Source organism: Oryx dammah, unplaced genomic scaffold (assembly GCF_014754425.2).
Source record: "Oryx dammah isolate SB20612 unplaced genomic scaffold, SCBI_Odam_1.1 HiC_scaffold_10, whole genome shotgun sequence".
Lineage (NCBI taxonomy): Eukaryota > Metazoa > Chordata > Mammalia > Artiodactyla > Bovidae > Oryx > Oryx dammah.
Window position 1 is genome coordinate 45325940 of NW_024070194.1, and position 13573 is coordinate 45339512.

Consider the following 13573-nt stretch of genomic DNA (forward strand, 5'->3'; position numbering starts at 1 on the left):
AGCTCTTAAATATAGAACTAAGACTAAATAATTATAGGGGTTACGCTTATGGGAAGGACGTATACGCATTCTAAACCTTGAGAAATTAAAAGGACCCAGAGACTGTCATAGAGAATGAAGTCAGAAAGAGAAAAACAAATATCTTATATTAACACATAAATGTGAAACCTAGAAAATGGTACAGATGAACCTATTTGCAAAGCAGAAATAGACACAGACATAGAGAACAAACACAGACACCAAGGGGAGAAAAGGGAGGTGTGATGAATTGGGAGACTGGGATCGACACAAATGTACAACAATGTATAAAACAGAATGAGAGCCTACTGTATAACACAGGGAACGCTGCTCAGTGCTCTGTGGTGACCTAATGGAAAGGAAATTCAAAAAAAGGAGGATATATGTAAACATATAGCTGATCTACTTTGTTGTACAATAGAAACTAACACATTGTAAAGTAACTATACCACAATAAAAAAATTTTTTTAAAGCAACAATAAAACCAATTTAAAAATGAGAGGGAAAAAGTGAGAGTGTTGATTTCCTTCCCCACCCCCACCCTGTGGAAGTTTATACTGTCTAATATTGAAAAACAGAGTTTAAAAATAAACCTAAGGATGCTAACCTCTCTCTTACTGTTTGCCTCACATTATTCTTTAAACTCAGAAGAAATGAACTTAGAAATGACTATATCTAGTGATGAAGAAAAAATTCAGTAAATTCAGCAATTCTTTCAGCGCTGTTCCACATTTTTTCTTCTATTAAAATTAAGTCTTAACATGGTTGTCTTAGTTTGGGTTCTTCTGGAAGCAGAGTCTAAATTTGAGTATTTCAGTGTGTGTGTGTGTGTGTGTGTGTGTGTGTGTGTGCGTGTGCGTGCGCGCGTTGGGGTGGAGGAGGAGTTACAGGAAGGCCGGGCAGGCTATTGGAAACACAGGATGTAGGGGGGAGGAAGTGGGGCTAGGTATTAAAGAGAGGGGGCCTCTCTTTGTGGGGAACCTGGCTCAGCCCCACTGGGAAACTGGGGGAACCTCCTCAGAGCTGCCCCACCCATGGGGAGAGGACCTGGGGCGTTTGGACCATCAACTTCCATCAAGTCCGAGAGCTCCCCTGGTGTTACCTTCCTGGCATTTCTTCTCTTCCCTGTGCGTGGGCTGACCCACTCCTGCAGCCAGAGACCCCCTCAGGCCGAGGAGATTTCGGTGCTTTTGAGGGAAGCACTATCCCCAAGGACAGTGATTGTCCACGGGCTATAGCTGGACACCAATAGCAGCTGCTAAGTTTCTTAAGTTGAAGAAACCCGTATCATGGATCCACTCTTGCTGAATTATGCCAAGTGAAAGACGCCAATCTCAAAAAGCTACATATTGTGCAATTCCATTTATATGGTTTTCTGGAAAGGTCAAACCTCTGAGGACAGAAAACAGATCCTTGGTTGCCAAGGGCTAGGGAGGGGTGAGGGGTGATTAAAGGGAACTCTCTGGGGTTGGATGAAGATGTGGTGGTCCAGGACAGCACGTTTGTCAACGTTCATAGGACTACACACCTGAGAAGGACAAGTTAAACCACATGTAAATTGTATCTCGAAAACCTGTCTGTGATGCTCTTAAAAATGTTTGCATACTAGACATCCGGTCCCATCACTTCATGGCAAATAGATGGGGAAACAGTGGAAACAGTGTCAGACTTTATTTTGGGGGGCTCCAAAATCACTGCAGATGGTGACTGCAGCCATGAAATTAAAAGACACTTACTCCTTGGAAGGAAAGTTATGACCAACCTAGACAGCAAAATTAAAAAGCAGAGATATTACTTTGCCAACAAAGGTCCATCTAGTCAAGGCTATGGTTTTTCCAGTGGTCATGTATGGATGTGAGAGTTGGAGTATAAAGAAAGCTGAGCGTCGAAGAATTGATGCTTTTGAACTGTGGTGTTGGAGAAGACTCTTGAGAATCACTTGGACTGCAAGGAGAGCCAACCAGTCCATCCTAAAGGAAATCAGTCCTGGGTGTTCATTGGAAGGACTGACGTTGAAGCTGAAACTCCAATACTTTGGCCACCTGATGCGAAGACCTGACTCATTTGAAAAGACCCTGATGCTGAGAAACATTGAGGCAGGAGGAGAAGGGGACAACAGAGGATGAGATGGCTGGATGACATCACCAATTCGATGGACATGGGTTTGGGTGGACTCCAGGAGTTCCGGGAGGCCTGGCATGCTGCGGTTCATGGGGTTGCAGAGAGTCAGACACGACTGAGTGACTGAACTGAACTATTTGCTGTTTCAAGAAAAGTTTAATTCTCCCTTGAGGACGTAGGGACTTGGTTCTAAAAACAAATCAAGGCAGAAGTGAGGCTGTGTGAGAGTTGAGGTCATGAAAGACGGTGGCCTCCTGCCCTCTTACTCCTTCCTGGGTCACCTGCTCTGGGAGAGCCTAGAAGCCAGGTCATCGAAGCCTGAGAGTGGCCCTCCTCGGAGAGCAGCTGAGGTCTCAGGCTACCAGCTACATGAGAAACCATGTGGGTTCTCCAGCCCAGGCCAACCTGCTCCCTGGCCCACAGTCTGTAATCTCACAGGGGGCCCTGAGCTAGACCCACCCAGCCAAGCAACTCAGTGCCTGACCCTCAGAAACTGAGTGAGATAAAATGATTGCTCTTGTTAAGCGGCTGCATTTTGGGTTCCTTTGTTCTGCAGCAGTTGATAACTACTACACTGACTTAAAATTGAATTCCCATTTTAAAATAAAATTATCCATTCCTGGAGATAAACGTATGCTAAGAAATGGCAACCCACTCCAGTACTCTTGCCTGGAAAATCCCATGGACGGAGGAGCCTGGTAGGCTGCTGTCCATGGGGTTGCACAGAGTCACACATGACTGAAGTGACTTAGCATTCATGCAAGCATTGGAGAAGGAAATGGCAACCCACTCCAGTGTTCTTGCCTGGAGAATCCCAGGGACGGAGGAGCCTGGTGGGCTGCCATCTATTGATTGAGCCCATTGCTTCAGTAAATGTGGGCAGTGCAAGATTAGGAAACACAGAGCTTTGTCCCAGGAAAGATAACTCGATGATAATAATAAGAGGCCCTTCAGTCGGACACGACTGAAGCGACTTAGCAGCAGCAGCAGCAAGAGACAGCTGGCATGATATCGGCGTAAGGCAAATGTTTGTGGGTGGAATCTGGAGGTCACTGTGCTTGTATTTGTCTTCTTTTATTTTCTTGAGCTGTTTTTTATAACAAACCTGTGTCAATAAAGCAAAAAGAGAAATAACGACTTGGAGCCCGGGTCGATGCAGAGGCATTGTTTTCCAGGAGGCACCTCATGGCCAGGCTGGGTCTACAGGAAGCAGGAGCACCATTCCTTCAGGCAGTTGGAACACTCTCGGGCCTCAGACTCGGTGGCTCCGCAGCAACAGATGAGCCACTTCTGAAACTCGGCTTCCCTCTTGTGCATCAGGAGGAACTGTCCCAACAGGACATAAGCCTGTGGGGAGGACACAGGAAAGTACTCAGCTATGCTCTTCCTCCCCCAGTGCGAGGACACCCGAGAAAACCAAGGAGCAGACACAGGTCAGATCCAAGGGGCAGAGGCCGTCCCTGAAATCCTGACGTAGGCCATGGGGACTCTATCCTGACCAGAGCCTGGTCCTGGCTGAGAGGTGCCTGCGTGCATGCTCAGTTATGTCCGACTCTGTGCGACCCTCTGGACTGTAGCCAGCCAGGCTCCTCTGTCCAAGGGACTCTCCAGGCAAGAATACTGGAGTGGGTTGCCATTTCCTCCTCCAGGGGATCTTCCCAACCCAGGGACTGACCCATGTCTTTTATGTCTCTTGCACTGGCAGGTGGGTTCTTTACCACTAGAGCCACCTGGGGGGCCCCAGTGAGACCAATGGGGAAATGCAAACCCCTTTTCGTCCATGGGAGGAACATACAAGGCGTGGAGCACGCTGAGCCTTGCCCCTCTTCCCCCCCGAAGAGTCTCTGTGGATGGATGAAAAACACACTAGTCAAAGTTCTAGGGTGTTCTCTGTTTTTCTGAGTCCTAGTCCCACAGCTTCTTATTCCTCTCACGCTGTTTCATCACTGTTACTACTGAGGGGAAAAGGACCATGTGGAGAAAGAGACATCTGAGATCCAAAGACTGGCCGAGCCACTGAACAGGGAAGGCCGGAGATTTAAGGCCACATCCAGTGCCCAGCTTTCCGGCCTGGAGTGAGGAGGAACCAGTGTCCAGGCCTTAAGTCCTGGGCCCTCTCCAGGAAAACCCGCTGGTGTCTGGGTATTTCACTGACATAAAACCAAGCAAACTTCATTTGAACTATTAAAGGGATGAATTTTTTAAAAGACATTAAATAAAAGCTGAATTCCAGTCTTAAAATATACCCAAGCATTGGAGTTTGGTGGTGTTTTTTTTTTTTTTTTAGCCTAGATCCAGTTTCTGAAAAGAAACAAAGGCCAGGATTTCATGGTCATTTTATCTGGTGTTTTAATCATCTTTTGTAAAAAGTAGTGTTATTGCTGAGAATCACCTCATTTTACTTATCAGTATCCGCATCTTTTCAAGGGTGATTTTACTGAGTTTTTTTTTTTAATTCAACTTTTTAAAAAAATGAACATTTACTGAATATTGATTGAGCCCATTGCTTCAGTAAATGTGGGCAGTGCAAGATTAGGAAACACAGAGCTTTGTCCCAGGAAAGATAACTCGATGATAATAATAAGAGGCCCTTTTGAACTTCATCAACAGGCTCCAGACCCCTGAGACGGTTTCCTGCATCCCATCCATTCTCCCAATGGACTCACTGAGAACCCAGGAGGTTAGGAGTCCTGTCCTCGGCCCCATTCCAGCACAACCCGACTGCCGGCTAGCCTGGCACCTCTGCCATCTGCTGGCATCCATCGCTGCTCTGGCCATCAGAGTCTCCAGGTCCCCTCCATGTTCAGCAGCCAGGATGCCAGGGAGTGTGTGGCTCTCAGGAGCAGAGGCGAACTTTCCAGAAAGCCTGCATGCAGGAGGGCCTCTGGAGCTGGGTAAGTCAGCCTGCTTCTCTCTGCTCCCAAGGGAAGCTGGAGTCGTGGGCCCTCATCATGGCCCTAATAGAAACCAAGCCCTCTTGGTTTCTCTCCGGGCTCCAGAGGGTGAATTCCTACCCAGGGAGCCACCCTCTGCCTCCCTGGGAGCACAGGAACCTGACCGCTGACGTACTTTCCCACCATCTCTCCCATGCCAGCCTTTGCCCGCGTGATGGGATGGTGGCTCCAGGGAAGATGTCCCCTCAATGCCACATCCCACCTGTGAGCAGGTCTGGACCAGGCTCTAGCTTTCATGCCCATTCCTTCCTCAACAGCAGTGATATTTGAGTCTGGGGTCCCTATAGGTGACCCACGTTGGCACACAGGCCTTGTACTCCGAAGCCCCACTTGCTTTCCTGTTGTGCTGGCGCCATCTTGAAATTCCTAATGAACTTGCACCAGGGGCCTCCCATCCTCACCCTGCACCGGGCCCGGCAAATTAGCAGCTGGTCCTGGTCAACGTTCATTCAGTATTTCAGTCTCCACAAGCACACCCAGACTTCTCAAGTACAGACACGCAGTCTCAGCCCCTCACTGTCTGCCTGACTCCCCTGCCAGCTCCCAGCTCCTCCGGGCCTGTGGTGAATGCGTTTCACAGCACCAGGCACCGTGTGTGACCAACAACTTCTGCAACCAAATGCTACATTTATGCTGTTGCTGTTCAGTCGCTGTCAAGTCTGACTTTGCAGCGGAACGGACTGCAGCATGCCAGGCTCCCCTGTCCTTCACCGTCTCCCAGAGTTAGCACAAATTCATGTCCACTGAGTCAATGATGTTATCGAACCATTTCATCTTCTGTCTCCCCCTTCTCCTCCTGCCTTCGATCCTACCCATCATCAGGGTCTTTTCCAATAATTCGACTCTTTGCATCAAGTGGCTAAAGTATTGGAGCTTCTGCTTCAGCATCAGTCTTTCCAGTGAATGTTCAGGGTTGATTTCCTTTAGGATTGACTGGTTTGATCTCCTTGCAGGCCAAGGGACTTAAGAGTCTTCTCCAACACCAGTTTGAAAGCATGAATTCTTTGGTGCTCAGCCTCCTTTATGGCCCAGCTCTCACATGGGATGTGGCTGAGGAAGCTGCCATGAGCAGAGGTGGAAATTGAGAGGGTTTCTGTTCACAGCCAAGGAACCCCGGGGATCCCCAGCAGGGGAAGGGGCTGCCATGCCCAGGCCTCCTGTGGGCAGGACACAGAAACCCAGGAGCTCAGAGGATTGTGGGGCAGAAGAATGACTCTATAGGACATCACCATGGTGGATACTGGCCTTTCCCGATGGCTCAGATGGTAAAGAATCCACTGGCAATGCAGGTGACTTGGGTTCGACTCCTGGGTCCAGAAGATCCCCTGGACAAGGGACTGGCAACACTCTTCAGTATTCCTGTCTGGAGAATTCCATGGACAGAGGAGGCTGGCAGGCTACAGTCCCTAGGCTCACAAAGAGTCGGACATGACTGAGCAACTCTTTCATTTCATGGTGGATACTGGTCATGTTTGGACACATGTGTCCAAACCCATAGAATGTATGACACAGAGTGAGCCCTGATGTGAACTGTTCACCTGGGAGGATTCATGTCCATGTAGGTTCTCCTGTAACAAAGCTATGATGGGGGAGGCTGGATGGGCACAGGGGTATTTCCACACTCTGAACTTTCTGCTCTATTTTGCTGTGAACCTAAAACTGCTCTAAAAAGATAAAGCCTGTGGAAAGCACTGCAGGAGTCTGACTTTCTATGCTGCATCTGAGCTGGCTGCCCACAGCCCCCTCCCCTCTACAGACCTGTGGCCCCACCCACAGACTGGCCTCCCCGCTGAAGCACCTGCTCATCTTATAGATACTACATTGGGGTCACCTCCTGGATCCTCTTAGAGGCTCAGCCAGGCTCAAGGAGGTGATACAGGGTCTCATCACCAAATCCCAGCATAAGCCCCCTCCCTGTTGGGATAACTTCTTGGCAGCAGTCTTCTTGTGTGATTTTTGATGAAATAACCCATGGCCGTTCTGTCCTCACTCAGGACCTTGATCAGGCACTCAGTCTCCAGGGCCTCTGTCTCTTCCTTTGTAAAGTGAAGATGGCAACCTCTCGTCTCATTCATGGCTGGGTGAGGGGCTGAAAACTAAGGCAGAAGGTGAAACCCCTGGCATTAGTGCCTGGAATCAGTGGCCCTTGCAATGAGTAGATGTGGAGATGTCACAGCAAGCCAGGAGGTGGGGGACACAGAGGAGCAGGTCTCCAGAGACCTAGCCAGTCCCGTCTTCCCTGTAGCCCTAACTCTGTGTATCAAGCTCTCAGATACCTGGAAATTTCCCATTATTCACTCATTCTTTTGTCTTTAATATGCCTGTCATCCTATCGATCTGAATTGAAACAAGTTGGAAAAGGCAAAACGATAGGGACAGAAAACAAATCTGTAGTTGCCAGGGCCGGAGGGTGAGAAATGTGAGAGGTAAGGGGAAATATTTTAATGTGATGGGATTGCTCCAGATCTTGATTGTGGTCGTGGCTACACAACTGCAAGCATTTGTCAAAAACTGCAGAACTGGGTACTAAAAAGGGTGAAATTTACCACATGTAAATTTAAATATTTTTTCAACTGAGTATGGCTGAACAAGAACAAAACCTCACAATTACGGAGACATTAAACCAATGGTGGTAGAAGCCAGAATAGCAGTTATTTGTGGGAGTGGGGAGGTGGCGTTGACCTGGAAGACACACGGGGGAACTGTCTGGAATTGCAGAGGAGCCTGATCACTGGATGAGGGTGGTGGGGCTGTGCATGTGTGTCATTGTGAAAACTCACTGAGCTGAACCATCACATCAGTGTGGATATGATACACCACAATAGAAAAGTCAAAGGGACAATAATTTCTTCTAAAAAATAACTTAGAATTTCAAATGTCTCCCCTAGTCAGACTTGCCTCTGCTTTTATTCCTGCTCCCAAATGCCCTTCCCACCTTTATCTGGAAGGAAAGAAGCAAATTCACCTCTCTCCACCTTCCTGACAATCCCATCTACCAGACATTAAATTGTGGCAGACTAGGGTGATGTTCCGGAGAAGGCAATGGCACCCCAATCCAGTACTCTTGCCTGGAGAATCCCAGGGACGGGGGAGCCTGGTGGGCTGCCGTCTATGGGGTCGCACAGAGTTGGACACAACTGAAGTGACTTAGCAGCAGCAGCAGCAGCAGCAGCAGGATGATGTTCAGAGTGTTTAACGAATGGCTCGGGGCGACGTGTCAATCAGAAAACTACAGAACCAGCCGTCCCACTGTCCCTGGACACAGCCATGCACTGGGCCAGTGCAAACCAGACTGTTAGTCATACACGCAGTGGCGCCGGTGTCCCGGGTGTCTCTGCAGCCCCTTCCTGCCTGAGCCGTGGACCGGCTTTCAGAGCTAAAGGGAATGACCAGCTGCGGCCCTGCTGGTGGGGCCTCTGTCGACCGAGAGCCTGTGGATTCCCACCTGCCCACTTTCTCTGGAAAAATCTCCCAGTCCTTCCTAAGGCACACACAGCCTTGTAACAGCATCATAAAAACAATTATTCGTACATAGACCTTTCTGATTCCATCGGCCACCCTCGAGGCCATACCTGGACAGCTAGTGACATCTTACAACAACTCACTTCCTCTTACTACGGTGTAGATGCCAGGCTGCTATTACTCCACCTGCCAAGGCCTAATAGGAGGCGAGGGACCCGCCTCCCCAGTCCGAATTTCTTCAAGGCGGGCGGGGAGATCACCCAGGTCACCCATCCTGACATCTCGGCCCCAGACTCTGTGGCCGGCTCGCCTCTGTCCACCCCTGGGTGTGTGAGCGCCAAGTGAACCTTGCACAGCCCAGCTGCTCTGAGACACAGTGATTCAGTTTGTGCATCTTCTGCAGACCCTGGTGGCTGCCCAAGCACGCGGGTCAGTGACACTGAAGCCTGTGGCACCCGGCCAAGTGGCAGCTCTGCTCTCTGATGGCTGCTGGCAGGGACACGTGGTAGCCGCTGCCACCTGGAAGGATTAGGGGAGGTGGGTTGGGAGGAGAAGGTGGAGTAACAGGAAAAGAGGGATTACCTTGTTGAAACCTTTGGTGACCAAGGTGATTGCCAGCTCATGGCTGATCCCGTCCACCCAGGCAACATCCTTTTCTCCGATGGGTTCAGAGAGGAAAGCTCTCAGCCTGGGAGACATGTGGTCCATGTCCTGTAACAGCGGTGGGGGCAGGGGCATTAGGAGGCTGGGGAACACCCTCAGACTTCCGAGGACGGGGGGCTGGGGCTAATGATAGTGGGCGTCCTCCCACCATCCAGCGTTTACTGGAAATTTTTAGATGCCAAGGGCAATGCCCCGCTCACAAGCCTTTCCATACCCATCCCTACCTGCGTGGACTAAGAGAGGGGTAGCAGTGGCCTCAGATGAGCCCAATAACTCCCCATGAAAAGGGTGGGCAGGATGCTAAGCAGGGGTCCCCAACCTGTTTGGCACCAGGGACCAGTTTCATGGAAGACAATTTTTTTCACAGCCTGGGGGAGGAAAGGGGATGTTTGGGGGATGATTCAAGGGCATTACATTTATTGTGCACTTTATTTCTATTATTATTACATCAGCTCCACCTCAGATCATCAGGCATTAGATCCCGGAGGTCGGGGACCCCTGATGCTAAGAACTCTGCTGGGTTCCTTTCCAACCTTCCCACCCTAAATGCTTGAAGAAACAGCTTGCTTCTCTGAGCTAATTAATCTATGTTCTCCAACATTTTTTTCATATTTTTATTTTAGCCTTTACCACACTCTATAATAGCTGGTTGTTTGGTTGCAAGGAACAGAAAACTCTAACTGGCTCAAATATTAAAAGAGACATTATATAAGGCAGAAGCCCAAGAGTGAGATTGTGTCTGGTACAATCAGGATTGTGGATCCATTTCTCTGAGTTTTTCAACTTGGTTTCAGTTGGGGTTGGTTCCCCTCATGGTGGTGAAGAGGTTGCTCCAGCACTCAGATTTTCACCATCCCCGCCAACATCTCTGCTCCAAAAGAAGAAGTTTCAAAAGAGAAGGGACGTGTTTCTTAGGAGTTCTGAGCAAGCTTCATCCAGCTGGACTCCCCGTCCTAGCTCTGTGGGTGGAGTCAGCTTTCCCTAAGCTGTATGAGCTGTGAGTTCAAGTATAGCTACCTGCACAAAATCAGGATTATTATGGATAGAGGGGCAGGTGGTGTGAAGGCTGTAACCATAATGTCCCATGTGATCCACCTCTTTGACAAACTAATGTTGGTACCCTCACTTTCCCTTACATAAGCATCAGAAATACCCATACTTGGGTATTTAAATAGACTTACCCCCTCCTCCAAAGGGTGAAACCCCCTGATTCATTCAATTACTGCATTCAGATTTGAGTTCATATTTTCTGGGAGATGCATCAGACACCCCATCATGTCTGGAAGTATCTACTCACAGATGGTAACCTACGAACTAAGTTCTGAAGTTCACAGTCATCAACATAGTTAGCAATGTTGGGGAAAACCAGGCTATCTGCACCAAAGATTTCTAGGGGAGAATTCTTCCTTTGGAGAAGGAGAAGACGGGAAACATACTCCATTGCCACTGGTCAATAGCACCTATGATACTGGAGGTTGCTTGCCCTGACAGTAAAGGCAGGTCTTCCATCAGACAAGATGGCAGCCCCTGGTTTTGGATGTTGGTTGATCTCCCCTGTCCATGGCCTGGTTAACGTCCTAGTGGGCTTGGGGTCAATGCCACGGACAAGGAGAGACACTGCTGTAGCACTCTGCTTCTGTGGGCGCGAGCTCAGAGACTGGCCCGAGGGACAGGCCATCTGAGGTCACGAGTTGGCCACTTCCTTTGGCATCTCAGCTCCCTTCATTAGCTGGGTTTCTTCTATCCAAAGCCATGGCTGGTGGTTGAGGTGGAGGTCTTGACAGGTCTGTATCCTCGCTCTGTGCCTTGCCTGCTATCCTGCTCCTCAGACTCGTGGTATCTGACCACATCTCTGAGGTGGGGAGGTACCCCAAATTTCCTTCTCACCCCACTGCATCCCAGGGGGCATCTTCACAGGAAGGCAAGTACCCCATTTATCAAGCATGATCTCCTTCAGACAAGATTGCTCAGGAGAGACTTGGGAATGGGGGGGCAATGTTCTTCTGGACCCCCCCATCCTTTCTCTTGCTGAGTCACCTGACTTGTCCCTCGTGTTCTAACTTTAGTTGGTTACATCACCTTTCCCAACCCAACAGGATGTGCTCAGGTCACAGGTAGAAAGGCCCTCTCCTAACAAAACTGCATTTTCATCTCTCCGCATTTTCCGATGGGCCACCTTCCCCTGAATGTGAGCCTCCTAGGGTCTCAGTGAGGATGCAGAGGTAGCCAGTGTCCTGAGTACCCCATCAGATCTCCAGGGGTCCGGTCTCCATACAGGGTGAAGCGGGCCCACCAGAACCTGCTGCTTTGCTCCACGAGGGTCGCTGTCCTTCTCATTTGAGGGCAGAGAGACACAGAATTTCCGAGCAGGAGGAGCCCAAGAATGCAGGCTGGGTCAGCCACTTTGCCCAGGGAAAATTCCACTCACTGTCTGCACTGGCCATCTGTTAGGTTAAACATCTCTGCCTATTTAAAGAATACACGGAAAGTACAACATTGTTATCAGAGCCCCAGTGGCATGAAAGAGCCAGTGAGGAGCAGCACCTGTGTGTTTGCTTTTCTCACACACCTGACTCCACTTTGGTCCTCAAGACACTGGCGCATAGGTGGTGGTTTTTACCCTCCCCAGGCTCCCTGAGAAAACGTCCTTGCATTTGTTAGGAAGCCTTTCTCTGTGACAGGGGTTCTCAACTGGGGGTGAACTGTCTCCTCGCCCAACACTTGGCAATGTGTCTGGAGACACTGTCACAGCTGAGGGGGAAGCGTCACTGGAGTCTGACGGTAGAGGTCAGCATCTGACGGTAGAGGTCAAGGTTGCTGCCACACACCCTGTAATGCTTGCAGAGCCTGTCCACAACAAAGGATCATCCAGCCCCAAACGTCCACAGCGTCGAGGCTGAGGAACCCTGGGCTACAAGGAGCAGAGAACCCTGACTTGACCGGTCTTAAACAATAAGTACATTTCTAATCTCATAACCAAGAAACCCACAGTGAGGTGGACCCAGGCTCTGTTTCTCAAGAACAAGGCTAGCTTGCCCCCGAGGGCCCAGGATGTCTACAGAAGTTGCTTGGGACTCATCCTGACATGAGAGAATCCAAAGGAAGGAGGGGCCGTGTCTGCTTAGATGTCCGTAGCACCTCTGCAGCAGAACTCCCCTTCCTGTTGTTGGCCAGAACCAGACCACATGCCAGCCCTGAACCAGTCACTGGCCAGGGGAGGGGGATCCCAAGAGGGGGTTGAGGTCAGCCTCCCGAGCATATAGCCTCTTGGAAAACACTGGGTTCTCCAGGAAGTAGAGAAGGAGGGACCCAGGTAAATGAATGACCTTGTTGGCTCCATATTTGAAATCCTGGACTAATAGTCACACCAACTAAGGTACACACCAGTCACATGGGGGGTCTTGTTGAGAACTGCAGGTTTGGATGCAGCAGGTCTGGGGTGGATATGAGAGGCTGTATCTCTAACTGGTTCCTGGAAGATGTTGATACAGGGGCCCACACATCACACTGAGCAGCAAGGCATGGCGTGATGCCACTTATTCTTTTCATGTTATTTGATGTTTAATCGTGGCAAGATACACAAAGCATAAAATTTACCATCTCAACCATGTTTAAGGGTACAGTTCAGTAGGGTTAAATACGTTTATGTTGTTGTGTGGCCAATCTCCAGAAGTCTCTTATCTTCCAAAACTGAAATCCTTTTTTTGGGGGGGAGTCTGTTCAAGTTTTATTTCATGTGCAAGTGGGGTGTGCCCATTTCTGCCTTTTGGCTATTGTGTATAACGCTGCTATGAATACAGGTATACAAGCATCTTAAGACCCTGCTTTAGTTCTTTTGGGTATGTCCCCAGAAGTGGGAGTTTTGGATTCCATGGTGATTTTATGTCTAATATTTTGAAGAACCATCATCCTGTCTCCCATATTGGCTATACCAATGGCATTTATTCTTAAACTTGACAGCACATTAGATCACATTGGGAAATCGACACATTACTGATGTTTGGGTCCCTCCTTCTGCACTTGAGTTAATTAGCATGAAGGGTACCCTGAATATTGGAATTTTTAAAAACTCCGCAGGTGATTTCAGTATGCTGCAGAGTTTGAGAACCACTGCTGCCTTGTCACTGGCTTCTTTCTCATAAAATTATAAGGAGGTTTTCTAGGAGGATGGGGTTCCAGCTAAGAGGCTTTGCCAAGGTCTCTGAATCATCTGTGTCGCTAGATGGCCTAAGAGCGATGACACGATGGCAGTGTCTACACCCTGCCCCAATCACCAGACATCATATCCTCACTAGCCATCAAGAGGAAGATTTAACTGTGACCCTGACAGCTTTGAAGGGCTTCCCCAGTGGCTC

General features: G+C 49.2%; 1 protein-coding gene across 1 annotated transcript; it reads right to left on the reverse strand.

The window, feature by feature from the left end:
• Positions 1 to 3140: 3140 nt before the first annotated feature.
• On the reverse strand, positions 3141 to 9263 carry BANF2 (BANF family member 2). Its single transcript, XM_040247999.1, has 2 exons — positions 9138 to 9263; positions 3141 to 3486 (listed from the first exon to the last, which is right to left on the reverse strand). The coding sequence occupies exons 1-2, from the start codon at positions 9261 to 9263 to the stop codon at positions 3340 to 3342; spliced, it is 273 nt and encodes a 90-aa protein (XP_040103933.1). The 3' UTR covers positions 3141 to 3339.
• Positions 9264 to 13573: the final 4310 nt, after the last annotated feature.